Here is a 26,321-nt window from a genome sequence, read left to right as displayed (position 1 = left end):
AAATGACATACTGCAGTTCACTTGTTGAAATTCTTTCAATAATTTAACTGATGTTCAATCTTTTCTCTTAACATGTATGTACCCAAAACTTAATTGAGCGTCTCTTCTGTGTATTTTAGAGACCAATTTTTCTGTTGGTGAAAAATCAGGTCCTATTAAAAACCTACTTTATGTAAAGTTGTTGGTGCTATAGCTTGCAAAATAAACAAATGTGACTGTAGGTGACATACTGTTTGTTTCTAACAACTGTTTTCCTCAAGAAAGTAAAATCTGCTTCATGTTTTATTTCCTTGCCACGATACTTCAGAGTATCGCAACAACACTGCAATAAAGTGTTCAATAATTTCACTGTGTATTTAGGATGGAATCAAACTAAAACACTGAAGTTGTCCGTGATGAGATTTGAACACGCAACTTCCTATCCACCCCGAACAATCGCCCTACTTTAGTTTTTGCCTTAAGTAAACTTSTTTCTTATGTAACCATATCAAACGTAAGATATCATACTAATTTGAGTGTCCCTGATTTACATTTACTATGTTATGTCTTGTCTATGATACCAGGCTGTTAGAGCCCTGTTGTAAAACATAATGTATTATCATGCTGGGTAGCTATGTCTATGATCAGTGCTGTTCACTCACCTTCACTTAAATTATGTCTGCGATGCTGGGCTTGTTTTTCAGGTCCAGCAGCTAAAACTGCTGCTGATAAGGTGTGTCTGTCTTCTGGTGGCTCTGCTCATGCGCAGTTGCAGTTTCCAGAAATGATACCCCCTCAAAGACTAATATCAAGGCAGACCATGCCTCTCAAACCAGTCAACTAGCAGTAGTTGACTACGTGGTTTTGGATTGTAGTTTGTTGTAGCTATGAGATATATTACAGTAAGCACTTTATTTAAGAAGGATTGGGAGGTATTGCAATCTGTACCATTCTTTTGCAATATGAATGCAGCGTCAGCATAATTGTTGTGCAACTCAACTCACTGATGAAATCTGACTAATAGCAGCCCATGCCAGGATGACCCTGTCATCATGCTGTGACCTCACTTACTTGAGGACTCAGTCCTATCTCCTGCTTTATAAATACATGTGGTTTTGAATCCCCTCCTCTCCCTCCAGTGTTCACAGCCTGCCAGGGTGGTGACAGTCCAGTCATGGCACAGCAGGACACGCCTGCCAATAAGGCCGCTGCCCCGAACCTGGCCGTGCTGCACTCCAATTTTATCATCGGCTCTGTGTCAGAGGAGAACTCTGAAGATGAGTTTTTGGGGAAGCCAGACCTGACGCTGGGCCTGGAGGAGAAGGAGCGCTCCATATCCCCCACCTCTAGCCTCAGTTCAGAGAACAGCAGCTACGAGATGGGCTTTGACAACATTGACGGACCCCACATGAGGTCAGAACCCGGGCTTTTCTTTCTTGTTTGTGTTACCTGAGTCTCTCTGTTTGGTTTGTATTGTGTATCCAGGCATGGCAACCACACAGGTGTTTAATCATAGCATGATCTTTACGGAGGTTACCGTTATCTCAATAGATTATACAAGATGGTACTGCACTAGTTTTGATTGCAGCAACAATCTGGCCCCAGTCATATGGGATGAAGAAACCTCCAATACAGACCTGTCTCCATCAGATGAGTCTGGAGGGGAGTATTCTGAAATGGCAGCAGGAGGAGAACACTGGGTTCAGTTCAGTGCTAACCCCCTGGCTGGCTCCCTCTTCTCTGCTGTGTGTGTGTTGAAAAACGTGGCCTGGCCAGGCCAGCTTCACACCCTGCCTATCTGCTATAGAGGAGCTGTGTGTTCTGGGAGGACTGGCCTCCCTGATGCTGCTGTCCTTCTGCCAACAGCCTCAGCCCAGAGCTCTCCCTGGAGCCTGGTTTCACCAGCTCTCCTTTGTATTCAGTGGCTCTTTTTACAGCTACTGGGACTACAGCCACACTCATTGTGAATGAGTGTGGCATACATCAGACTTGATTTGTATGATTAAGTGGCAGATATGGTGCTGGCAGGAAGAATATGGCTACATTTGTACACATAGTAGGCTTTGGCTGTTAATTTAGAATGGTGTTCAGATTTGTTTCTCACTGTTTTTCTTGTTGCAAACTCAGTTTTCTTTGGTGTAAATTATTTGGTCTAGTGAGGTTAAGCTAGAGTATATGCCTGCCTCAGGTCTGGGTTGTTGTTGGCGATTGAAGCATTGTAATAGAGACTAAAGCTGTAACAGTCATGGAATTTTGGATGACAGTTATTGGTCAGCCAAATGATCGCGGTTACCGTTATAACTGTTTGAATAAATAAAATGATATATACATTATATTACACATTTTCTCATATCATCTGTGCCTGACTGCATGTGCTCCTGCTGCAGGGAGGGGTGTGTTGCCTAGGCAACCAAAAACTTGTTAACTACAACACCTTGCTTGTTTCAATAAGAAGCAACACATTTTCATCACGTTGTAGAGCAGGGATCATCAAATAGATTCAGCRGTGGGTGGACCTTTTCTTCTCTTCTCTTGAGTGGATTGTCAGGGGGCKYGAACATCGTTGCAAATAATTTGTATACTGCAAATTGACCGCAAGAAGTCCAAATATATATTAATGTATTTATTTAGGCTTTTTGCGGTCAATTTGCAGTATACAAATTATTTGCAACGATGTTCTGGCCCCCCTGACAATCCACTAAAGAAAACAAGTCGGCCCATGGCTGAATCTAGTTGATGATCCCTGCTCTACAATGTGATGAAATATTATATTTGACTAGAACATATTCATTTCAAACCTTGCTTATGTTTGTGTACGGTCACATACACTGAGTGTACAAAACATTAGAACATGCTCTTTCTGTGACAGACTGACCGGGTGAATCCAGGTGAAAGCTATGATCCCTTATTGATGTCACTTGTTAAATCCACTTCAATCAGTGTTGATGAAGGGGAGAAGACAGGTTAAAGAAGGATTTTTAAGCCTTGAGACAATCGAGGCATGGATTGTGTGTGCCATTCAGAGGGTGAATGGGCAAGACAGATTTTAAGTGCCTTTGAACAGGGTATGGTAGTAGGTGTCAGGCGCACCGGTTTGTGTCAAGAACTGCAACGTTGCTGGTTTCTTTTTACGCTCAAGTTTCCCGTGTAAAATCACTGAATTTGGCCAGCAGGCCACCAGTTGGGGAACCCTTTTTTAGAGTCCATGTAAAAGCAGAAACMGACTCAACCGCACAATTGCCCGGCTGTCCAGTCTTCAGTCAGCTTTTTTAGAATATGTAAATGGTATCATGGTTATTTTATTTGCATGCTGGTTTTCATCCATAATCATCGGTTACAGTTATACGGTAATTGTTCCAGCCCTAATAGAGACTGGTGAGTCAGGCCTACAGTCACTCTAGCAGTAAGGTTTTAGTGTTGTAGTTGGCCAATACCCTGAAGTAAATATTCACACTGCTGTTCACCTGTCAGCTAGGCCTAACTCTTTCATACACCTCGGGCTACATGCCATAGCCATGGATGTACAATAGCAGTGTACACACTCCTATATTAGCCTGTTGGCAATCGTTTGGTGGGAGGATAGAAAGAAAACAATTGAAATGTACATCAGATATCAAGTTAAGTTTAACTAAACATCATGCCAAAGTATTTACCTACAGTCTATTTGGTATTGACTGAGCTTTCAGACTGTTATGATGTGCCAGTTTGACAAAGGAGGCATGTTTTTGTTGTTGATCCTTTTTTAGTGATCAGTTGTAGTTTCACAGCTCTCCACAGCTGCCCTCATGTCTGGTTGGGCTTCAGGGGACAGGGGAGTATGTGATGAGGGAATGTGAGGGTTGATGGTGAAACTGGAATTACTGGACAGTGGGACTCTCCTCCCCCACCCCTCTCTCCTATAGGGCAAGGGGGAGCTCAGCTTAGCTCTGTAACGGGAAGTGCCATTCTCTGGGGGGCTTCATGCAGAAGCCTCTGTCTGCCTGTCTGTCTGAATGTAACATGCCTGCTGAGGAGAGCACAGATCTCGCCAATATCCAACAGTGCAACAGTGCAGTGTCAGGCCACAGCAGCCAGCCAAACGCAGACTGGGGGCTCTGCCTCTGCCACACCCTCCTGGGTGAATGGATGCCTGCTCATCCTCCCACTGGCTCTCTGTGGGTGGAGCCTAGTTTATTTTTCCCTCAGTGGAAACGCAAGAGTGTGCAAAGCTGTCATCAAGGCAAAGGGTGGCTACTTTGAAGAATCTCAAATATAAAATATATATTTTGATGTTTTTAACACTTTGGTTACTACATGATTCCATGTGTAATTTCATAATTTTGATGTCTTCACTGTTATTCTACAATGTAGAAAAACTTTGGACTGAGTAGGTGTGTCCAAACTTTTGATTGCTACTGTACATTTTTATGATAGATTGTGTTATGTTTATGCTGGGAAATGGTGAACCTCATCAACTGTACACTCTTAATGCGGAAATAATGTTAGTTGTTCACACAGACCAAGCATGTCTGGGCTGCACCTGGTCAAGCAGGGACGAGACCGCCGTCGCATCGACCTGCAGAGAGATTTCACTGTGGCCTCCCCCGCCGAGTTCGTCACCCGCTTCGGAGGCAATAAGGTCATCGAGAAGGTAAGACCAGGGCTTCTTTAGCGTCTGTTGCCTAGTTTTACCACATTATTGACAGAGTATTTCAGAGACTAGTCCCTCACTCACATCTCTTCCTGTCTCAGGTCCTCATTGCCAACAATGGCATCGCGGCGGTTAAGTGCATGCGCTCCATCCGCCGCTGGGCTTACGAGATGTTCCGCAACGAGCGCGCAATCCGTTTTGTTGTCATGGTAACCCCCGAGGACCTGAAGGCCAATGCAGGTGTGCTTTACATTATGGTAGCATCACCACTAGTAACAGCAGAGTGACTCTAGTCTCTACCATCCTCTCCTAACTCTGCTTAATAAACAAGCAGACCCTCGAGGCTCCCAGGGATGGACCAGAGCAGGCTGTCTGTTGGTTTTGTCCTGCAATGCACTGAACAGCCAAGCATGACCTAGTTCAGAAGAAAATGCTCTGTCTGATGGTGTAGAAAGACAGTGCATTCTGAAAGTGCTATCTTGTGTAAAGTTTGACACTGATGGTGAGGTTTAGATGAGACTAACCCTCACCCTAACCCTAACCCTAAAATAAACAAGCAGACCCTCGAGGCTCCCAGGGATGGACCAGAGCAGGCTGTCTGTTGGTTTTGTCCTGCAATGCACTGAACAGCCAAGCATGACCTAGTTCAGAAGAAAATGCTCTGTCTGATGGTGTAGAAAGACAGTGCATTCTGAAAGTGCTATCTTGTGTAAAGTTTGACACTGATGGTGAGGTTTAGATGAGATGATATTGAGAGACGAAAGGTCAGATTAAATGTTGGACTGTTATACACGCTATCTTATGTGCAGAGCGAAATGGTTTTCACGCCACGATCTTCTACAGAGTACATAAAGATGGCCGACCACTATGTGCCGGTGCCAGGAGGGACCAATAACAACAACTATGCCAACGTGGAGCTCATTCTGGACATTGCCAAGCGAATACCTGTGCAGGTACTGCTAGACATTCATTTATTTATGCCTAGAGTAGACCTTCTTTTAAATAACGATTGAACTGTCTTGAAATCTGTATTTGAACTTGTGTGTGTAATGCTTGTCTTGTGTCTCCAGGCTGTATGGGCTGGGTGGGGCCACGCCTCAGAGAATCCCAAACTCCCAGAGCTGCTCATGAAGAATGGCATTGCCTTCATGGGTAAGACTGTGTTTTCTACTGAGTCTAGTTGTTTCTTCACACACAGAGCCATGGATACTGCTTTTTGCCCTTCTGTCCTGTGCCTGAGTTGGCCTGTAAGATGTGTTCTGCGGCCCACTTCCAGGTCCTCCTAGCCAGGCCATGTGGGCTCTAGGGGACAAGATCGCCTCATCCATCGTGGCTCAGACAGCTGGCATCCCTACCCTGCCATGGAGCGGAGCAGGTATGTCCGTGCACTTTAAAATATATATATATAATTCTTTAACCTTTTATTTAACCAGGCAAGTCAGTTAAGAATTAAGAACAAATTCTTATTTACAATGACTGCCTACCAAAAGGCCTCCTACGGGGGCCTGTGATTTAAAAATAATAATAAATACAATATAAATATAGGACAAAACACACATCACAACAAGAGACACAACACTACATAAAGAGAGACCTAAGACAACATAGCAAGGCAGCAACACATGACAACACAGCATGGTATCAACGCAACACAACATGGTAGCAGCATAAAACATGGTACAAACATTATTGGGCACAGACAACAGCAAGAAGGTAGAGACAACATTACATCACACAAAGCAGCCACAACTGTCAGTAAGAGTGTCCATGATTGAGATAAAACTGTCCAGTTTGAGTGTTTGTTGAAGTTCCTTCCAGTCGCTAGCTGCAGCGAACTGAAAGGAGAAGCGACCCAGGGATGTGTGTGCTTTGGGGACCTTTAACAGAATGTGACTGGCAGAACGGGTGTTGTATGTGTAGGATGAGGGCTGCAGTAGATATCTCAGATAGGAGGGAGTGAGGCCTAAGAAGGTTTTATAAATGTGCATGAATACTTCTGACGTCTTAAGAAGTAAGTGTGTTGTCAGACTGCTCCCATAGTGTGGGTTAGGCTTGGGCGGTATACCGTATACCGGGGTATTTTGAAATACCCACGGTGCATATATTTTTGTTGAATAATTGTTTTCACAAAAATCTAATTGAGCCAGTCACATGGTGTTTGTCTCAAAGAGCACACAGAAGTTTTGTGATGTGATGAACCAGTGCGAGAAAGGTGATCAAGTTATARTTGAAATTCACTAGCTACTAATGTTTGGCAGCTGAATATCTTATAACTAACTATAAGTTAACTATCTAAGATGTGCCAAATAAATGTTTTCCAGCTCAGGGCTCCAGCTATGCATTTGGTTTGCTAACTTGCTAGCTATAGGTGGCTAACTTGCAAGATCAAGCTTCTTGGTTACAGCAGAGACGATCAATCCCCTCCAGGATGAAGTGCGAGGAGCCCGTTGAGTTAGTTGTAATACTCTATGAGCTGGGTTTTCTGTGCTTGCAATTACTTTGTTCGCTTGCATTTGTTAGCATTTAGCTAGCGTCCGKTATGGGAATTTGCTAGTACTTTGTTTGCATTCGTTTGCATTTGTGAGGGGTGAAAGAAATAGAGCCCCTTGTGTGCGCTGCCGGTAATACCAAACACACTGGTATGGTACAGGAATGGTATGGTACAGGAATGGTATGGAAATCTGGATACCCCCCAACCCGTGTGTGTGTGTCTCAGGACTCACAGTGGATTGGACAGAGAGCGATCAGAAGAAGAGGATCATCAACGTTCCCCCTGATCTGTATGAGCTGGGCTGCATCCATGATGTGGAGGCAGGACTGAAGGCTGCGGAGGTGGTGGGCTACCCCGTGATGGTGAAGGCCTCCGAGGGAGGTGGAGGAAAGGGCATCCGCAAAGTCAACTGTGCTGATGACTTCCCCAACCTCTTCAGACAGGTGAGAAGTCCAGTCTAATTCCAGTATCAGTAGAAGGTTATGATGAGCTGAAATACATGATCAGTATGTGTATAATTATCTAAACTACGTAATCAGTATGATTATGATGCCTTCTCTCCTTGGCTCCTCAGGTCCAGACCGAGGTTCCAGGCTCACCCATCTTCGTGATGCAGCTGGCCAAACACGCTCGTCACCTGGAGGTCCAGCTCCTGGCTGACCAGTACGGCAACGCCATCTCCCTGTTCGGCAGGGACTGTTCCGTACAGCGGCGACACCAGAAGATCATAGAGGAGGCGCCCGCCACCATCTCCACCTCAGACGTCTTTGAGGACATGGAGAGGGTATGGCACAATTTGTGCTATTGGAAGGGAAGAGCTATGCCAATATGTTTAATTTGAGAGAGACTGACCAGAGGGACTTGTTGACCTGTGGTTAAGTTGCCGGGTTGTGACTGAGTGTCTATTCCTCACTCCTCAGTGTGCAGTGAAGCTGGCTAAGATGGTGGGCTACGTCAGTGCTGGCACAGTGGAGTATCTCTACAGCCAAGATGGCAGCTTCTACTTCCTAGAACTCAACCCTCGTCTGCAGGTGGAACACCCCTGTACTGAGATGGTGGCCGACGTCAACCTGCCTGCTGCACAGCTACAGGTCTGTGTGTCTTTTTGGTTTTACTATCCTTGTCGGTACCAGAAGTCTTCACAAAGATAGTAAAATAAGGACAATTCGGGTATTTTAGGCTTAGGTGTTAGGTTTAGGGCTAGGGAAGCTAGGATTGTGAATGGGAATCAATTGTTTGGTCCCTACATGGATAGTAAAATAAACACGCGTGTGGTGTCCTGCCCTGCTCATGTTCAGTCTGTTGTACATCTCTGTTGATTAGGCACACCTCACTGTTCTCCAAGGTGAGTTTTATCCCAGGCCTCTGTCTCCATGGTAACTGGCTAGGTTAGAGCGAGCTAAGCTAAGCTACTCCGCAGCGTGTAGACAGACAGAGCTGTTGCTGAAGAAGGCAGGCGTCTGTCTGTGCTGTGGTGGAGGGATCTGCTCTCTGTCAACCTCTCTGCATCATAGACATGATCTAATCTCACTAGGCAGGAAGGTACAAACAACAATGGGATACAACAGCGCTTGGACTCTGAGTTACACAAAGGAAACTTCATAACCGTGTTCTAAGTGAGAGAAAAATATCTGTTTCATTCAAGATACAATGTTCCTCTTGTCAGCCAAATAAAACCCTAGCTACCATTTTGGAAATAAAAGGGACATTTTCCTTTGATAAAATTGTTAATAATGATCATGTCACTTCTAAACATTGGACTTTTCTCATTTCTTTAAAGTCCAATTAGTATGACAGAAAATTCTTAGTTCTACAGACTATAATGGTCTTCCTCCTCAGATTGCCATGGGGATCCCCCTGCACCGTATTAAGGACATCAGAATGATGTATGGGGTCCAGCCCTGGGGAGACTCTATGATTGACTTTGAGGGTCTGTCCACGGCCCCCTCCCCACGTGGACACGTCATCGCTGCCCGCATCACCAGTGAGAACCCGGATGAGGGTTTCAAGCCGAGCTCGGGCACGGTGCAGGAACTGAACTTCCGCAGTAACAAGAATGTGTGGGGATACTTCAGTGTGGCCGCGGCCGGAGGCCTGCATGAGTTTGCAGACTCCCAGTTTGGCCACTGCTTCTCCTGGGGAGAGAACCGAGAGGAGGCCATCTCGTGAGTACACACGCGAGCCAGTCRGCACACACACTTTAGAAATAGTCATGTAAAGTTTGTTGTCAGTAACACCCAATGATGTACTGTATGGTAACACCTCTCCTGTGTGTGTGTAGTAACATGGTGGTGGCCCTGAAGGAGCTGTCGATCAGAGGAGACTTCAGGACCACAGTGGAGTACCTCATCAAGCTGCTGGAGACTGAGAGCTTCCAGCACAACACCATCGACACAGGCTGGCTGGACAGGCTCATCTCCGAGAAGATGCAGGCGGAGCGTCCTGACACCATGCTGGGCATAGTGAGCGGGGCTCTCCACGTGGCTGACGTCAACCTGAGGAACAGTGTCTCCAACTTCCTGCACTCTCTAGAAAGGTCAACACTATTTTAAGCATTGAAGAATGTTACAACTTTAGTCCAGCGAGAAGCAGCAGTGCTCCAGTGACTTTGGGATTGCTATTGATTGTGACCCTACACATCTCCACACACACACACACACACACACACACACCATCTCTCCCTCCTCTCTCCCCCTCTACAGAGGTCAGGTGCTGCCCGCGCACACTCTTCTCAACACCGTGGATGTGGAGTTGATCTATGAGGGTACTAAGTATTGTCTGAAGGTGACGCGTCAGTCCCCCAACTCCTATGTGGTCATCATGAACAGCACCTCTGCCGAGGTGGACGTCCATCGCCTCAGCGACGGGGGCCTGTTGCTCTCCTACGACGGCAGCAGCTACACCACCTACATGAAGGAGGAGGTGGACCGGTAGGATYGATGGATGGATGGAAAGAATAAATAAATGCGTTATTTTATTAAAAGGAATATTGAGGCGTTRGCTTGGGGTTGATTTTAGAATTGGGCAATAGACTGAAAGAGAATTTCTCCCAGGTACCGTATCACCATTGGGAACAAGACGTGTGTGTTTGAGAAGGAGAACGACCCGTCGCTGCTTCGCTCGCCCTCAGCAGGGAAACTCATCCAGTACACCGTGGAGGACGGAGGGCACGTGTTCTCTGGCCAGTGTTATGCTGAGATAGAGGTGTGTGTGTGACATATGGTTGAGGTTTGGTTATATAGGTGAGATGTGGTTTGGCCATGGTCACACACTCCATTAGTGGAGTGAACAGGCATGTAAACCGTGTGTTTGTGTCTCTGTTTCAGGTGATGAAGATGGTGATGACTCTGACGGCGCTGGAGTCCGGCTGTATCCACTATGTGAAGAGGGCTGGTGCCGTGCTGGAGCCGGGCTGTGTCATCGCCAAGCTGCAGTTGGATGATCCTGGCAGGGTACAACAGGTCAGTGTGGCAGGGTGTGTCTGACACTGGGGAATTTAGCAATATTTGACTAAATATGCTCCTTGTATTTTGTACTGGAAATATGGAGTAGGTATACAGAACGTTCCATGTGAGACTTTAGAAGTATTTTGTAACGTGCGTGTCTCTCAGGCGGAGCTGCACCACGGGGCCCTGCCCGTCATCCAGGCGGTGGCGCTGAGAGGAGAGAAGCTCCACAGGGTCTTCCACAGCACCCTGGACCACCTGGTGCACATCATGAGTGGTTTCTGCCTGCCTGAACCCTTTTTCAGTGGAAAGGTAAGTTGTCCACTACTACTGTACATACAGACACTCTATTATACGCCCAAAGATATACAAACAAAAGATGCCAATATTCTGTGTTCATACATTAATCTGTTTAAATTGGTAATATTGTGTGTTTCCCCAGCTAAAGGAATGGGTGGAAAGGCTGATGAAGACTTTTCGGGACCCCTCCCTGCCGCTGTTGGAGCTGCAGGACATTATGACCAGTGTGTCAGGCCGGATCCCCCTCGCTGTAGAGAAATGCATCAAGAAGGAGATGGCCCAGTACGCCAGCAACATTACCTCTGTGCTCTGCCAGTTCCCCAGTCAGCAGGTACACACACACACGTATTATTCAGGTTGGTTATTACATTATTTATGGTTATATGAAGTTGTTGATATGGAGAGTGCATGGGGAATACACCAGACTGATTGTGCATGTTCTTTGGTCCAGATTGCCAACATCCTGGACAGTCATGCTGCCACTCTGAACAGGAAGTCGGAGAGAGAGGTGTTCTTCATGAACACTCAGAGCATTGTACAGCTGGTGCAGAAGTGAGTCCTGCCCTCAGCTTCAAGGATTTAAATTGCTGATGATAAATACACATACTGTGTTCACACTGATTCTCTCTGTGCCAGACCATGTCCATGTTGTCTCTGTCCAGGTACCGCAGTGGCATCCGTGGTCACATGAAGGCTGTGGTGATGGACCTGCTCAGACAGTACCTCAAAGTAGAGGTGCAGTTCCAGCATGGTGAGGAACATTACACTCTACTGCCAACATTTGCAGGCTATGTTAAGCAATGGGTATCCTGGGTTGGTATAGGGGGAAAAGGAAAGGATGAGCCTTTGTTTTTTTAGTCCTGTTGGTCTTTGATTTATAAATAGGATTCAAAGGTCTTCTCTCAGGACTGCAGTTGATCTATTTGTCCATGTGAGGGCACTGTTACACAACACATTTCATTTGCGCCTTACTTTGGGCTCCGGTTGATTTTCATTTTCCTCTGAATCCTGTATACTGTGTGTGTGATTCCAGGACACTACGACAAGTGTGTGTTCACACTGCGTGAGGAGAACAAGGGCGACATGGCCAACGTGTTAAACTACATCTTCTCGCACGCCCAGGTCACCAAGAAGAACCTCCTGGTCACCATGCTTATTGTAAGTCCTTCCCTCTTTAGAAATACATTGGTCATGATTAATTGCTAAGTGTTTGTGTGACACAGTTGACTGTGTGTTTTCCTGTTTGTCTAAGACCAGAGTTTGTGTGTGTGTTGTAGGACCAGCTGTGTGGTCGTGACCCCACCCTGACTGACGAGCTGATGGCCATTTTGACAGAGCTCACCCAGCTCAGCAAGACAACCAACGCCAAGGTGGCACTGCGCGCCCGCCAGGTCAGCACTCATCACTTCCTGTCTCTCTGAAGGGTCTCTTCCTGTTTTTGTGATTTATCAAGGTATGAGTTGTCATCTTCTCACTCCCGTCTGTTTCCCCCTCAGGTGCTGATTGCCTCCCACCTCCCCTCCTACGAGCTCCGCCACAACCAGGTGGAGTCCATCTTCCTRTCTGCCATCGACATGTACGGACACCAGTTCTGCATCGAGAACCTGCAGGTAGGGACAATGGCCATTGTTGACTTTTTATTMGCATTGCTGAAGGCAGTAAATTGAGGATCTTTGTTACTTTTTCACAGCATTTAAGATTCTGAATTCTCTCTCGTTCTTTGTAGAAACTGATCTTGTCTGAGACGTCCATCTTTGATGTGCTGCCCAACTTCTTCTACCACAGTAACCAGGTGGTCCGGATGGCTGCCCTGGAGGTGAGAGGAAGCAGACCGTGGTTTTTGGATTCAAAGCCACCGTAGCTGGTTGCCCAGAGAATTTAACCGTATTTGCCAATGAACTAAGAGGGACATTTCAGGGGATTAAAGGTAACGATCCTCCACTGTAGCCAGATCTCTACTGTGTTAACTCTGGTGTCTGTGTTCCCCATCCCAGGTGTACGTACGTAGAGCCTACATCGCCTACGAGCTCAACAGCGTCCAGCACAGACAGCTGAAGGACAACACCTGCATTGTAGAGTTCCAGTTCATGCTGCCTACCTCCCACCCCAACCGGTACGTACGTGTACACACACACACACACACACACACACACACACACAGGAGATGGTTCTATATGGGAGGTGGTTCTACGGTGCTTTCAGAAAGTATTCAGACCCCTTCACTTTTTTACATTACAGCCTTTTTCTAAAATTGATTAAATTAACTGTTTACCTTATCAATCTACACACAATACCCCATAATGACAAAGCGAAAACAGGTTTTTAGACATTTTTGCAGATTTATTAAAAATAAAAAACAGAAACCTTATTTACATAAGTATTCAGACCCTTTGCTATGAGACTCGAAATTAAGCTCAGGTGTATCCTGTTTCCATTGATCATCCTTGATGTTTCTACAACTTGATTGGAGTTCACCTGTGGTAAATTCAATTGATTGGACATTGATTGGATGTGGAAAGGCACAGCGCTCCAGAGATCCTCTGTGTAGATGGGAGACCCTTCAAAAGGACAACCATCTCTGCAGCACTCCACCAATCCGGCCTTTATGGTTGAGTGGCCAGACGGAAGCCACTCCTCAGTGAAAGGCACCTAAAGGAGTCTCAGACCATGAGAAACAAGATTCTCTGGTCTGATGAAACCAAGATTGAACTCTTTGGCCTGAAAGCCAAGCGTCAAGTCTAGTGGAAACCTGGCACCATTACTATGCTGAAGAATGGTGGTGGCAGCATCGTGCTGTGGGGATGTTTTTCGGCAGGGACTGGGAGTCATGATCGAGGGAAAGGTAAACAGAACAAAGTACTTGATGAAAACCTGCTCCAGAGCTCTCAGGACCTCAGACTGGGGTGGAGGTTCACCTTCCAACAGGACAACAACCCTAAGCACACAGCCAAGAAAACACAGGAGTGGCTTCGGGACAAGTCTGAATGTCCTTAAGTGGCCCAGCCAGAGCCCGGACTTGAACCCAATCGAACATCTCTGGAGAGACCTGAAAATATCTGTGCAGCAACGCTCCCAATCCAACCTGACAGAGCTTGAGAGGATCTGCAGAGAAGAATGGGAGAAACTCCCCAAATACAGGTGTGCCAAGCTTGTAGCACAATACCCAAGAAGACTTGAGGCTGTAATCACTGCCAAAGGTGCTTCAACAAAGTACTGATTAAATTGTCTGAATACTTATGTAAATTTCAGTTTTGTATTTTTTATACATTTGCAAAAATGTCTAAACCTGTTTTTGCTTTGTCATTATGGGTTATTGTGTGTGGATTGATGGAAGAAAACAATTGAATCCATTTAGAATAAGGCTGTAACCTAACAAAACATGAAAATAGTGAAGTGGTCTGAATACTTTTCCAATGCCCTTTATATGGGAGGTGGTTCCACATGGGAGATGAGCACTAACAGAGACCAGAGTTCTAAGGAGAGTACTGTCTTTCACCATCTCCAGAAGGGTCCAGTTCTCATCCATGGTGCCATGCTTCTTTTACCCACATTCCACTGTGTTCAACCCCTGAAAAACGCTCCTCATGTGCAAAAGCAYGTGTTCTGTGAGAGCTCAAATACTTTCTCTGGTTTACAAAAAATGTGTGAGTGGAAACTAACTAGTCTCCTGTCAGCATAAGAGTCCCACTTTTGTCGATCTGTCCACTGGATGACTACAAGATGTACGTTCTGTTTCAGTAACACACAACCAGAGAGCGACTCAGGACTTGTACTGTACATGTTKAGCGTTTGTGTCGACTGCCTGTTACAGATCCCAGATACATAGATGTTCTGTGTGTAATGTTGTGGATGATCATGTCTTTGCTTCTTGCTGTTGTACCCATGTACAATTTGATATGTATGGCAATTTGATATGGCTGATAAATAACTGTGATCCAGTGTGTTGACCCCTCAGACATGAGGGGTCATCTCCCATTGACTGCTATGCTCAGATTGTTGCATGCACCTGCTTTAACCTATTTTAAAATGTGTAACCCGGTTGCATTAACCAACCATGATTGGCTTCCTCATTGGAACTAAGCTAGCTGCGTGCATGTCTCCCACCTCGGGAATGAACCAATACCCTGAACAAATAATAGGCTTCTAGGGAGGTTTAGGACTATTGTTGCATTTCTGGAGGATCAATCCTAGAGTGCAATGTGTATGTTTATGAGACAATACATTCGCTGTATGACAGTGCCCTAGGGTGTCACATTAATGTCTTGTTGTAAAAGGGACAGGATCTGACAGCACTGAACATCCAGCCCATGTGCTGCCTGCCATTTGTAATACATTGTTAGTTCATGAAGCCCTTGAAGTCAACAATAAGGCCTATGTCATGAGAGATTGTTACTTCTGACAACCTAACAAATTATAACAATGTTCAAAATGTACCATATGAGACGCCAGCCATATCCATAATGCATAGTCTCACACTTGTATGATTCACACACACTTCTCTGAGCCCTGACTGCTTCCTTAAACTGATGCCTGCCTGCCTGCCTAACTAACCAATCAGTGTTGTTTGATTGCAGAGGGAACATCCCAACTCTAAACAGGTATAGTACACATTCTTCTTATTGCAACCAATATGTAGACCTCAGTGGAGGCTGGTGGGTGGAACGGAAGACGGGCTCGTTATAATGGCTGGAATGGGTGGAACGGTATCAAACATATGGAAACCACGTTTGACTCCGTTCCATTTATTATATTCCAGCCATTACAATGAGCCTGTCCTCCTATAGCACCTCCCACCAGCCGCCTCTGGTAGATTTGAGACGCTCTAGAAAGCAGCATGGTCAACAATCTGCAGAGAAACGTTACTGAAAGCCTTAATGCCTGCAACATTTAGGATTTAATCAAATTGTAATTCTACCATTTACACTTAACACAAATATAAACGCAACATGTAAATTGTTCTTTTTTTTTCATGAGCTGAAATTAAAGAACACTGAAATTTTCCATATGCACAAAACGCTTATTTTTCTAATTTTGTGCACAAATTTGTTTACATCCCTGTATGAACTGTAACTCAGTAAAATATTTTAAATTGTTTCGTATATATTTCTGTTCAGTGTGGGTYTAGATTATATATAGATAGATTGCATCTTGTGGCAAGACGAGATAACGTTGGGCATTATTGAAATGTTTGGCTAGACTGCTTGTTCTGTAAAATGTTAAAAGTTATTACAAAAATAAATCAGATTTTTACAATTGGAGCTGAATATGTTTGATCATGGATCATTTACTAAATCAATGGTAACAGCATGGCATGATGCAGCATACTGAGAAGACTGAGATTCTGTCTTTCTGTGGGTGTATTGTCGGTGTATGTACGCTACCTTGTGTGTGTGCAAATCATGGATCTTGTGCTGTTTTCCGGTGAGAAATGGGGAGTCAAAAGATGTTGGCTACATGTACATTAACTGTGTAATATTCTGGGACAAAATGTTATCAAATAGTGCTCTGTGTGAGATCAGATGTCCTGTTTTGTGTTGTGTTAGCTGTGTTCTGAATGTGCTGCTACTGTCCTCTCAGGAGACTGTCTGCCCTGCCCCTGCCTCTTCTACTTAAGCCTGTGTCTGTGGACAGTAAAATACAGGACACTAAAGCACAGGATGATAAAACAAAGGATGATTCTAAAACGGAGGAGAATAAACCTCCAGATACGGATGACTCTGTGGACAGGTTGGGCCCTATAGCKGCCTCTAGGCTGTATATCATTCTGTGGGCTAACAGACTTCTGGGCTTAACCTCTCTAAAAGGGGACTTGGCCTCTGTGTGGAGGGGAGAGGAGGACCTCTGAATACTAAAAACACCTGGGGGAACTTTGGGTCTTTCTACTATGTTTGGCTGAGGGAAAATCTACAATGCTTCCATGTCCACTAACATTATACAGATGTGCTCTTCCACATAATCTACAGTACCACTTAGCGTTTGGACACTGCTGCTGGGCTGCTCCATGAGTATTACATCCAGATCTATAAGAGGCATATTTAGTTCTTATATTCCGATCCTCATTCACTGATCTCTGTGAGAACACGGTGCTATATTACTGTTATTATGGAAGTGAATGAGGAGTCAATGTTCCTTCTGTCCCAGCAGCTTATCACAGAGTTAATAAATACTGGTGTGTGATAGAAGTGGCTGGTGGGGGGCTCTTAAAGGTGACTCTCCTTTGGGCCAGAAATGAGCTCTGCTCTGGGTGGGTGAGTGAATGTGTTTGCTGCAGGACCCCAGTCTAATGGCTGTCTATTGTGACCCCAGGATGTCGTTCTCGTCCAACCTGAACCACTACGGCATGGTGCACATGGGCCGCGTGAGTGACGTCCTCCTGGACACTTCCTTTACCCCACCCTGCCAGCGCATGGGAGCCATGGTCTCCTTCCGCTCCTTCCAGGAGTTCACCAGGTGAGGGCTGGGCTCTTTGACCTTTTCAAAATCATTACATTATAACTATTATTATCCCACATTGGGAAATGGCGTTATTGAATTAGAGCTGTAAAACCTAGATTTTACCTTAAGTGCCTGTTTGTGGTGTCTTAACGGTGGTCCTTTCTACTCCCTCAGGAACATTAAAGACGTGATGAGCTGTTTCTCTGACTCTCCTCCTCACAGCCCCACCTTCCCAGAGGGAGGGAACCCTGTGCTCTATGGAGAGGAGGACACCAAGGTCAGAATGTTCTGCTTCTACTGATTCTGAGCTGTATTGCAACACTAGAGTATTATGACTGAGAGCCCTTTGTTCACTGCTACAAAGTAGAATGACCTTGCTTTTCTTCACATAGTCCCAATATTCACGACTGAAATGATCGACACCCTTGATAAAGATGTGCAACAAAGACTGTTAAATAAATAATACAAATACTGAGCTATACTGCTCAAAAAAATAAAGGGAACACTTAAACAACACAATGTAACTCCAAGTCAATCACACTTCTGTGAAATCAAACTGTCCACTTAGGAAGCAACACTGATTGACAATAAATTTCACATGCTGTTGTGCAAATGGAATAGACAAAAGGTGGAAATTATAGGCAATTAGCAAGACACCCCCAATAAAGGAGTGGTTCTCCTGCAGTGGTGACCACAGACCACTTCTCAGTTCCTATGCTTCTGGCTGATGTTTTGGTCACTTTTGAATGCTGGCGGTGCTTTCACTCTAGTGGTAGCATGAGACGGAGTCTACAACCCACAACAAGTGGCTCAGGTAGTGCAGCTCATCCAGGATGGCACATCAATGCGAGCTGTGGCAAAAAGGTTTGCTGTGTCTGTCAGCGTAGTGTCCAGAGCATGGAGGCCAGAGCACGTCTCATGCTACCACTAGAGTGAAAGCACCGCCAGCATTCAAAAGTGACCAAAACATCAGCCAGAAGGCATAGGAACTGAGAAGTGGTCTGTGGTCACCACCTGCAGAACCACTCCTTTATTGGGGGTGTCTTGCTAATTGCCTATAATTTCCACCTGTTGTCTATTACATTTGCACAAACAGCATGTGACATTTATTGTCAATCAGTGTGCTTCTAAGTGGACAGTTTGATTTCACAGAAGTGTGATTGACTTGGAGTTACATTGTGTTGTTTAAGTGTTCCCTTTATTTTTTTGAGCAGTGTATATTGGATGCAATTTTTTGAAAGAAATGATTAATACAATTGCTCAGAGAAAAAGATTTTGTAGAACAAGTAATATTTTATTTTCTCAAAGGTAGGGGTCAAAATGATTGSCACCTCTGTTTTCAGTACCTGTGGTTTGAATTAAAGGGGGGATAGAGGGATACATAATGAGTTGTCCAACTGAATGCATTCAACTGAAATGTGTTTTCCGCATTTAACCCAACCCCTCTGAATCAGCGAGGTGCTGGGCCTGCAACCTTTAGATCCAGCAACCTTTCAGTTACTGGCTCAACGCTCCTACCCGCCAGACTACCTGCCGAGCAGTCCATAAGTGCAGACTAAGGATATCAAGGATATGGAAAGATGCTGTTTTCAACTCTCTAGAGATAGCAGGAGCGGTAGAGATACTCTTAATGATCGGCTATGAAAAGCAAACTGACATTTACTCCTGAGGTGCTGACTTGTTGCATCCTCGACAACTACTGTGATTATTATTATTTGACCATGCTGGTCATTTATGAACAGTTGAACATCTTGGCCATGTTCTGTTATAATCTCCACCCGGCACAGCCAGAAGAGGACTGGCCACCCCTCATAGCCTGGTTCCTCTCTAGGTTTCTTCCTAGGTTTTGGCCTTTCTAGGGAGTTTTTCTTAGGCACTGTGCTTCTACACCTGCATTGCTTGCTGTTTGGGGGTTTAGGCTGGGTTTCTGTACAGCACTTTGAGATATCAGCTGATGTAAGAAGGGCTATATAAATCAATTTGATTATGTATGGAGGAATGATCTAAGATCCCTCCCAATGTGTTCTCCAATCTCATAAAACATTTTAGAAAAAGTCTGTCCCATTATCCTTGCAAGGGGAAGGTGCTGGAGTATTCAAAACAGGGGTGCCAAAAATGTTGACCCCTATCTTTTTGGGAGAAAAGAAGTATTACTTGTTAAACAAAATCTACTTCTCTGAGCAATTGTATTAGTATAAYATAATACGTTTTTCAAAACAAATTTGAGCTGACAATATAGCTCAGTGTATGTATTGTTTATTTCATGTAGTATTTTGTAGTATCTTTGGTTGCGTTCCCCTGCTCAGGCGTTGCATGCGTCAACCATTGAGTGCGTGCCACGTCATCGACAGTGTCATCGACTGACGGATTTCTGTAACATATGTGGTTAGCTGATACATAAAATACCTATCCAGGCGTTGTAAATCTGGCAGGTGTCCGCAACGCCTGGGCAGAGGAACGCGCCCAATATCAAGGGTGCCAATCATTTTGGTTGTGACTAGTTTCTCTTTGAATTGTATGACTGAGGTTTGCCTGCATGTGTTTGTGTCCCAGAGTATCCAAGATGAGCCRGTTCACATCCTCAACGTGGCCATTAAGACTGACAGTGACATCGACGACGACGGCCTGGCCGCCATGTTCCGGGAGTTCACCCAGTCAGAGGTCAGATGAGCCTTTCAGGAAATACAACTGGACACATTGGCATTTTAGTCATTTAGCAGACACTCTTATCCGGAYTGACTTACAGGAGCAATTGGGGTTAAGTGCCTTGTTCAACGGCACAACAACAACAAAAAAATTGACCTGGTCTGCTCGGTGACTCAAACCAGCAACTTTTTGGTTACTGGCCCAATGCTCTTAACCGCTATGCTACCTGCCTCCCAGTTGCTCACACTTTCTCTTCCTCTGTCTTCGTTCCCCAGAAATCCCTGCTGTTTGAACATGGCATCCGCAGGCTGACCTTCCTGGTTGCTCAGAAGGTGAGGACTAAGAGTCCCACTCTTCTACTCTACCCTCGGTTTTCTAAGCAACTCTCTGCCAGTCAACTATCTTATCTTAATCACAGTGATACTGGTTGAATCTCCAGACATCCAGACGGCATGAGAGAGTCACTTTTAATTTGGAATGGCCTATAATTTGACAAATTTGTATCTCAAATTTGGCTGTTTGTTTGCTTGCAATCTTTTCCCCCTCTGTATCCATGTCTTGCCTTTGCTGTGGTGTTTGTGCTGACAGGATTTCAGGAAGGCAGTCAACTATGAGGTGGACCAGAGGTTTCATGTGAGTAGCCTGGGAGGATGTGGATGACTGAAACAGTACAGTTTGTCTTCCTGTATTGTCAACTCTTTCCTTTAAGCACTCAAAGTAGCTTTTAGATTCTGAGAGAAAATGAAAGCATTTGAGACTAAAGGCATTTGGGTAAATGCCAGGTTCCCTTCTCTCTCTCCCCGCATCGTGACTTCAGCCCTTTGACTCTGTCGTCACTAGTTAAAACAGCTACAAAGTCATCATAATGGCTAAACCCTGCTCATTTATACATTTTKTTTTCTTTAAATCTGATTTTAAACCTAACCATAACCTTATGCCTAACCTTAAATTAAGACCAAAAAGCCAATTTGGACTGTCGCTGTGGAATCTGACTTTGTGGCTGTGTTATCTACTGGAAACCCTTTAAGAGAAGAACGGGTCCCGATGAGACCTAATTACTGCCATTGGTGTGGCTGCCCTCGTTATGTGGGTTGTTCTTGTGTTGTGGCTGCCTCTCTTATGTGGGTTTTGTTGGTGTGGGCTTGCCCTCGTTATGTGTGGTTTGTGTTGTGCCCTCGTTATGTGGGTTTGTTGTTGGTGGCTGCCCTCGTTATGTGGGTTTGTGTTGGTGGCTGCCTCGTTATGTGGGTTGTTGTGTTGGTGTGGCTGCCCTCGTTATGTGGTTTGGTGTTGGTGTGGGCTGCCCTCGTTATTGGGTTGGTGTGGCTGCCCTCGTTATGTGGGTTGGTGTGGCTTGCCTCGTTATGTGGGTTTGTGTTGGTGTGGCTGCCTTCGTTATGTGGGTTTGTGTGTGTGGCTTCCTCGTTATGTGGGTTGTGTTTGTGTGGCTGCCCTCGTTATGTGGGTTTGTGTTGGTGTGGGCTGCCCTCGTTATGTGGGTTTGTGTTGGTGTGGCTGCCCTCGTTATGTGGGTTTGTCTCATACAGGGGAGACACATCCTCTGAATATTTGTATTTATTTAACTAGGCAAGTCAGTTAAGAACAAGTTCTTATTTACGACATCCTACACCAGCAAAACCCGGACGACCCTGGGCCAATTGTGCGCCGCCCTATGGGACTCCCAATGATAGCCGGTTGTGATACAGCATGGATTCGAACCAGTGACGCCTCTAGCACTGAGATGCAGTGCCTTAGACCACTGCGCCACTCGGGAGACCAAGTAGCCAACCCTCTTCAGACTATACAGACCAGTGTATTCGCACATATTAAATTGTGTATTCTCTGTTATAGATAGAATAGGGGATGTGATGTACTAACACCATTGTGTTGTCATCAAATCAGTCCTGTATACAGGCTTGTAGTGGGCATACTAGAACACAGCTCTCTGACAGCTCTCTTGTTACCATGTACACATTGAGTTGATGAGTGTTTGCAATTAGGCCAGTATTGTTTGGCCAAGTGGGGTACGATCATCAAAGACAAACCTGCCAACCAGGTTTCTAGCTTGAGCATTCAGAAATACAAAGCACTCCCTGTTGGAAAGATGTTTTATTCATTGGTTAAGATGTGACTGCTGCATGTTGCGGTCTGTCATTATGTAAAAAGGCAGTTTTGGGAAAATACACTGTAATTTCACCCTCGGACACCAGGCCAAATAGGAGATCAGGGCTGTTGAATGTTAAACAGGCTGTTGCTGATCACAGACTGATGCCATAGTGTTCCTCTTCAAGCTCACAGCAATTCACATGATAGCGCTCATCACAGCTTATTGAGGGAGAAATGTAGACCCTTAGAAGGAAATGTAGCCGCTTAGTCTTGTTAGAATGTCGCTGTCATTTTCACCTGCAGTCATTGGGTTCTCTAGATGTCATGTCTATTTTTAGTCTAGATGGTTCTGTAACTTTAGGTTTCTTTCACACTTGGTCCCTTTCAGACAAAACATTTTTTACCCCAGTGCGGTATGCTTAATTTTTTGGTGGAGTGTACAATCCAAAGGAACTCCGACGCCTCAAAAGAGCCCCCAAAGAGAACCGAACTGAGAGTGYMMMTTTTTTCACATATAGTCCTCTTTAAAAGAACCAATCTCAGTCCTCTTTAAAGTGAACTCTGGGGCTAAAAACAGCAAAATAACTCTTATCTTTGTATTCACACTGCCCTTGCCTTTTTGCCAGTTCACTTTACCTATGTTGTGGTCCGAGTCCTCTTTACATTCACATTGCTATCTAGAAAGGAACCAAGATCTTTTTCCAACATTCACTCAATGCCATTCCATCAGAATGTGTTATCAGACAGCTAGATATACCTACTTACATTTGGGAAGCTAATTTTGGAAGCTTTTAACTGCGTTTAGTTAGAAGATGAGACAAAATACTTTTAATCAGAAGATGCTATTAACAGGTTTTAATAGTGTGAACATATTTGGTGATAATAGGGCACAAAATCAATTATTGTTCTTAAAGGGGCAGTAGCCTACATTGGGTGTACAATTGTCAATTAGAGCATTATTTAATCTGCAGTTATTTGCGAATAAACAGTTTATGAAGCTCTCTTAGCCTATAGATCACATATTGCAAACAAATAATCTGAACCTGCACGTTATCATCTTCTCTCTTTTGTGGCACCAATGTGAGGGGTTATGGCAGGGGAAACGGTGTTACAGTAGTCTAGTGTGAGGGGTTATGGCAGGGGAAACGGTGTTACAGTAGTCTAGTGTGAGGGGTTATGAAACAGGGGAAACGGTGTTTACAGTAGTCTAGTGTGAGGGTTATGGCAGGGGAAACGGTGTTAGTAGTCTAGTGTGAGGGTTTATGACAGGGGAAACGGTGTTACAGTAGTCTAGTGTGAGGGGTTATGGCAGGGGAACGGTGTTACAGTAGTCTAGTGTGAGGGGTTATGGCAGGGGAAACGGTGTTACAGTAGTCTAGTGTGAGGGGTTATGGCAGGGGAAACGGTGTTACAGTAGTCTAGTGTGAGGGGTTATGGCAGGGGAACGTGTTTACAGTAGTCTAGTGTGGGGTTATGGAGTCTAGTGTGAGGGGTTATGACAGGGGAAACAGGTGTAGCAGTAGTCTAGTGTGAGGGGTTATGGCAGGGGAAACAGTGTTGCAGTAGTCTAGTGTGAGGGGTTATGGCAGGGGAAACAGTGTTGCAGTAGTCTAGTGTGAGGGGTTATGCAGGGGAAACAGTGTTCAGTAGTCTAGTTGAGGGGTTATGGCAGGGGAAACGGTGTTGCAGTAGTCTAGTGTGAGGGGTTATGGCAGGGGAAACGGTGTGCAGTAGTCTAGTGTGGAGGGTTAGGCAGGGGAAACGGTGTCCAGTAGTCTAGTGTGAGGGGTTATGGCAGGGGAAACGGTGTTGCAGTAGTCTAGTGTGAGGGGTTATGGCAGGGGAAACGGTGTTACAGTAGTCTAGTGTGAGGGGTTATGGCAGTCTAGTGTGAGGGGTTATGACAGGGGAAACGGTGTCGCAGTAGTCTAGTGTGTGGTGCAGGAATGACAAGCGAACCTGGGGAGCTTTGTGTTCACATTGCCCTAAAAAAGGGAGCTGGACAGAGGATTTCAGGCGAACCAAACTCAGACCACCTCTCAATGGGTTTGCTTCGGGGGCTCTTTCGAGAGGTCTGAGTTCCATTGGAGTGTTCATACTGGATAAAAAGTTAAGCAAACAACACCGAGTTCACAAAAATTGTCTGAAAAAGACCAAGTGTGAAGAGGACTATATGTGAAAACACCCTTAGTTGCAGCATAGCAGGGATCCTTGAATTCCTGGACTCAAAGCCCTAACTGTCATTCTTAGCCGGTCTTAACCAGTAGAACTGGTAGGTTGGTAACGTGTGTTCTTCGTAGCATGAGAATCTGTTTAACTGTACTCTCTCTCCTCACCTGTCTGTCTCCCACACAGAGAGAGTTCCCCAAGTTCTTCACCTTCCGGTCCAGAGACAAGGTTAGTGTCATCACATTGTCTGTGTGTCAATATGAACACTGGCTTTATGGGCTACCATCAAATAATAGGGAATGGTCTTCTCAGTGGTAGTGGTCAATAAACTGGTTGAATCCATCCCAAAAAGATAAMGGAATTCATATTTGAAGTGCAAACGCAGACTGAATATATTACTGAGATGAAATATGAGCCCAAATGACCATGGTTCTCAATGTGTAGACTAGAGTTACAGTGGAAGAGTGTCAATTTCACATAATGACTACAATTGAGGTGAGGCAATTTGAATAAGATAGTTGCAGAAGTACCTTCCCGCTGTCCTTGCTCACCCCTTCGTTGGCACTGAAAGTCTCTCTAACATGATCAATGATGGCTCATCCCCTGCCTAGGCCCCTGATAGTCTCACTACAATGGCACCACAAACTCATTACCGTAATTATCTATTTAATGACGTCTCCATTTAAGAGAAATTACACCCATTAGCAGGCTGAGATTGCCTTTGATTTAATTTACTTAATGCAGTGTATGGCTGGCGGGCACCCTCTACTCTTATATAAACCCAATGCGCCTGAAACAGCCAAGTTCCCTGAGTTCTGCAGTTATTAATATTGGGGATGATGGTAGAACAGCCTTAACTGGTTAAGTCATTTCTAGGCCTTGAGGAAAGATCATTCCCATCTCTTGAACCCTCATTGGTTGGTGTGACCGTATCTTGCTGTGGGTGGCTGTGTCCTGCTGTCTGTGACGATGTCTTCTTGTGCGACTGCTTTGCTATGTAACGGACTGTCACCATGCGTCTCCAGTTTGAGGAGGACAGGATCTACCGTCACTTGGAGCCAGCGCTGGCCTTCCAGCTGGAGCTGAACCGCATGCGGAACTTTGCCCTGACCGCCATTCCCTGTGCCAACCACAAGATGCACCTTTACCTGGGCGCTGCCCGTGTGGAGGTGGGCACAGAGGTCACCGACTACCGCTTCTTTGTCCGGGCCATCATCCGTCACTCAGACCTGGTCACCAAGGTGAGAGCAATAATGACACACTGCTTCGTGTGTGTTTTGATTGTTACACCTGTTCAGTATGTGAAAACGGGCCCCTCTCTGACCTCTGCTTCCGTCCTGTGTCTTATCTCCAGGAGGCGTCTTTTGAGTACCTCCACAACGAGGCCGAGCGTCTGCTGCTGGAGGCAATGGACGAGCTGGAAGTGGCCTTCAACAACACCACCGTACGCACTGACTGCAACCACATCTTCCTCAACTTTGTCCCCACCGTCATCATGGACCCCTCCAAGGTCAGTGGCAGCACACCCAAGACCTGTACATGCACTGTGTACATTGGTTTTGTACACTGTACATGTAGTGATGTGTTTTGGTATTGTATATGTTTATAACAAACTTCTCTCTGTGTAACCATGCTCAGATTGAGGAGTCGGTGCGCTCTATGGTGATGCGTTACGGCAGTAGGCTGTGGAAGCTACGGGTCCTGCAGGCTGAGCTGAAGATCAACATCCGGCTGACGCCCACAGGCAAACAGATACCCATCCGCCTTTTCCTCACCAACGAGTCAGGCTACTACCTGGACATCAGCCTGTACAAGGAGGTCACCGATTCCCGTACGGGACAGTTGGGGCCTAAAGACCGACAGGTGGGGCACTCGCACGTCCCTCACGCTCCTCACTCCCATCCAATCACAGGCCGGGGAAGCAGATTCATTCATAATCCTCAGCTCCCAAAATGCACCTTTAATGGGACACTCTTGGTTCTTGCTCAAGTATTTTCAAGTTTAGTTAAGAAATAAATTACATGCCAACTGTGGATCAGTCAGTCCACTGTGTAAAGTGGAGCTGAGGGTTCTATAAGTGGTCTGGCCAGCCTGTTGGACAAMACTAGCAGTGATCATG

General features: G+C 45.4%; 1 protein-coding gene across 8 annotated transcripts in view; it reads left to right on the top strand.

Moving 5' to 3' along the window:
- The window catches only part of acaca (acetyl-CoA carboxylase alpha), a 60,351-nt gene that overhangs the window by 1,944 nt on the left and 32,086 nt on the right, over positions 1–26,321 (top strand). For 3 of the 8 annotated variants that reach the window (XR_011481777.1, XM_024012146.2, XM_070449475.1), the window contains 34 exons: positions 1,119–1,392; positions 4,465–4,609; positions 4,711–4,849; positions 5,453–5,562; positions 5,680–5,761; positions 5,886–5,984; positions 7,326–7,543; positions 7,675–7,884; positions 8,021–8,191; positions 8,940–9,265; positions 9,382–9,636; positions 9,803–10,030; positions 10,154–10,304; positions 10,427–10,561; positions 10,712–10,858; positions 10,989–11,177; positions 11,298–11,398; positions 11,509–11,597; positions 11,880–12,004; positions 12,124–12,237; positions 12,343–12,456; positions 12,573–12,662; positions 12,841–12,959; positions 15,421–15,444; positions 16,424–16,573; positions 17,153–17,296; positions 17,456–17,558; positions 19,835–19,942; positions 20,203–20,259; positions 20,516–20,560; positions 24,389–24,430; positions 25,228–25,443; positions 25,557–25,712; positions 25,841–26,065. Coding sequence is in view for 7 of the 8 variants with exons in the window: in XM_024012146.2 (XP_023867914.1) it covers positions 1,154–1,392; positions 4,465–4,609; positions 4,711–4,849; positions 5,453–5,562; positions 5,680–5,761; positions 5,886–5,984; positions 7,326–7,543; positions 7,675–7,884; positions 8,021–8,191; positions 8,940–9,265; positions 9,382–9,636; positions 9,803–10,030; positions 10,154–10,304; positions 10,427–10,561; positions 10,712–10,858; positions 10,989–11,177; positions 11,298–11,398; positions 11,509–11,597; positions 11,880–12,004; positions 12,124–12,237; positions 12,343–12,456; positions 12,573–12,662; positions 12,841–12,959; positions 15,421–15,444; positions 16,424–16,573; positions 17,153–17,296; positions 17,456–17,558; positions 19,835–19,942; positions 20,203–20,259; positions 20,516–20,560; positions 24,389–24,430; positions 25,228–25,443; positions 25,557–25,712; positions 25,841–26,065 (4,866 nt within the window). In the remaining variant the exon portion in view is untranslated. The remainder of the gene's footprint in view (positions 1–1,118; positions 1,393–4,464; positions 4,610–4,710; positions 4,850–5,452; positions 5,563–5,679; positions 5,762–5,885; positions 5,985–7,325; positions 7,544–7,674; positions 7,885–8,020; positions 8,192–8,939; positions 9,266–9,381; positions 9,637–9,802; positions 10,031–10,153; positions 10,305–10,426; positions 10,562–10,711; positions 10,859–10,988; positions 11,178–11,297; positions 11,399–11,508; positions 11,598–11,879; positions 12,005–12,123; positions 12,238–12,342; positions 12,457–12,572; positions 12,663–12,840; positions 12,960–15,420; positions 15,445–16,423; positions 16,574–17,152; positions 17,297–17,455; positions 17,559–19,834; positions 19,943–20,202; positions 20,260–20,515; positions 20,561–24,388; positions 24,431–25,227; positions 25,444–25,556; positions 25,713–25,840; positions 26,066–26,321) is intronic. The other 5 variants (XM_024012147.2, XM_024012149.2, XM_024012148.2 and 2 more) reach the window with 5 other exon arrangements.

The sequence above is a fragment of the Salvelinus sp. IW2-2015 genome, linkage group LG20, assembly GCF_002910315.2.
Source record: "Salvelinus sp. IW2-2015 linkage group LG20, ASM291031v2, whole genome shotgun sequence".
NCBI lineage: Eukaryota > Metazoa > Chordata > Actinopteri > Salmoniformes > Salmonidae > Salvelinus > Salvelinus sp. IW2-2015.
This window is presented reverse-complemented; position numbering and strand designations above follow the sequence as displayed.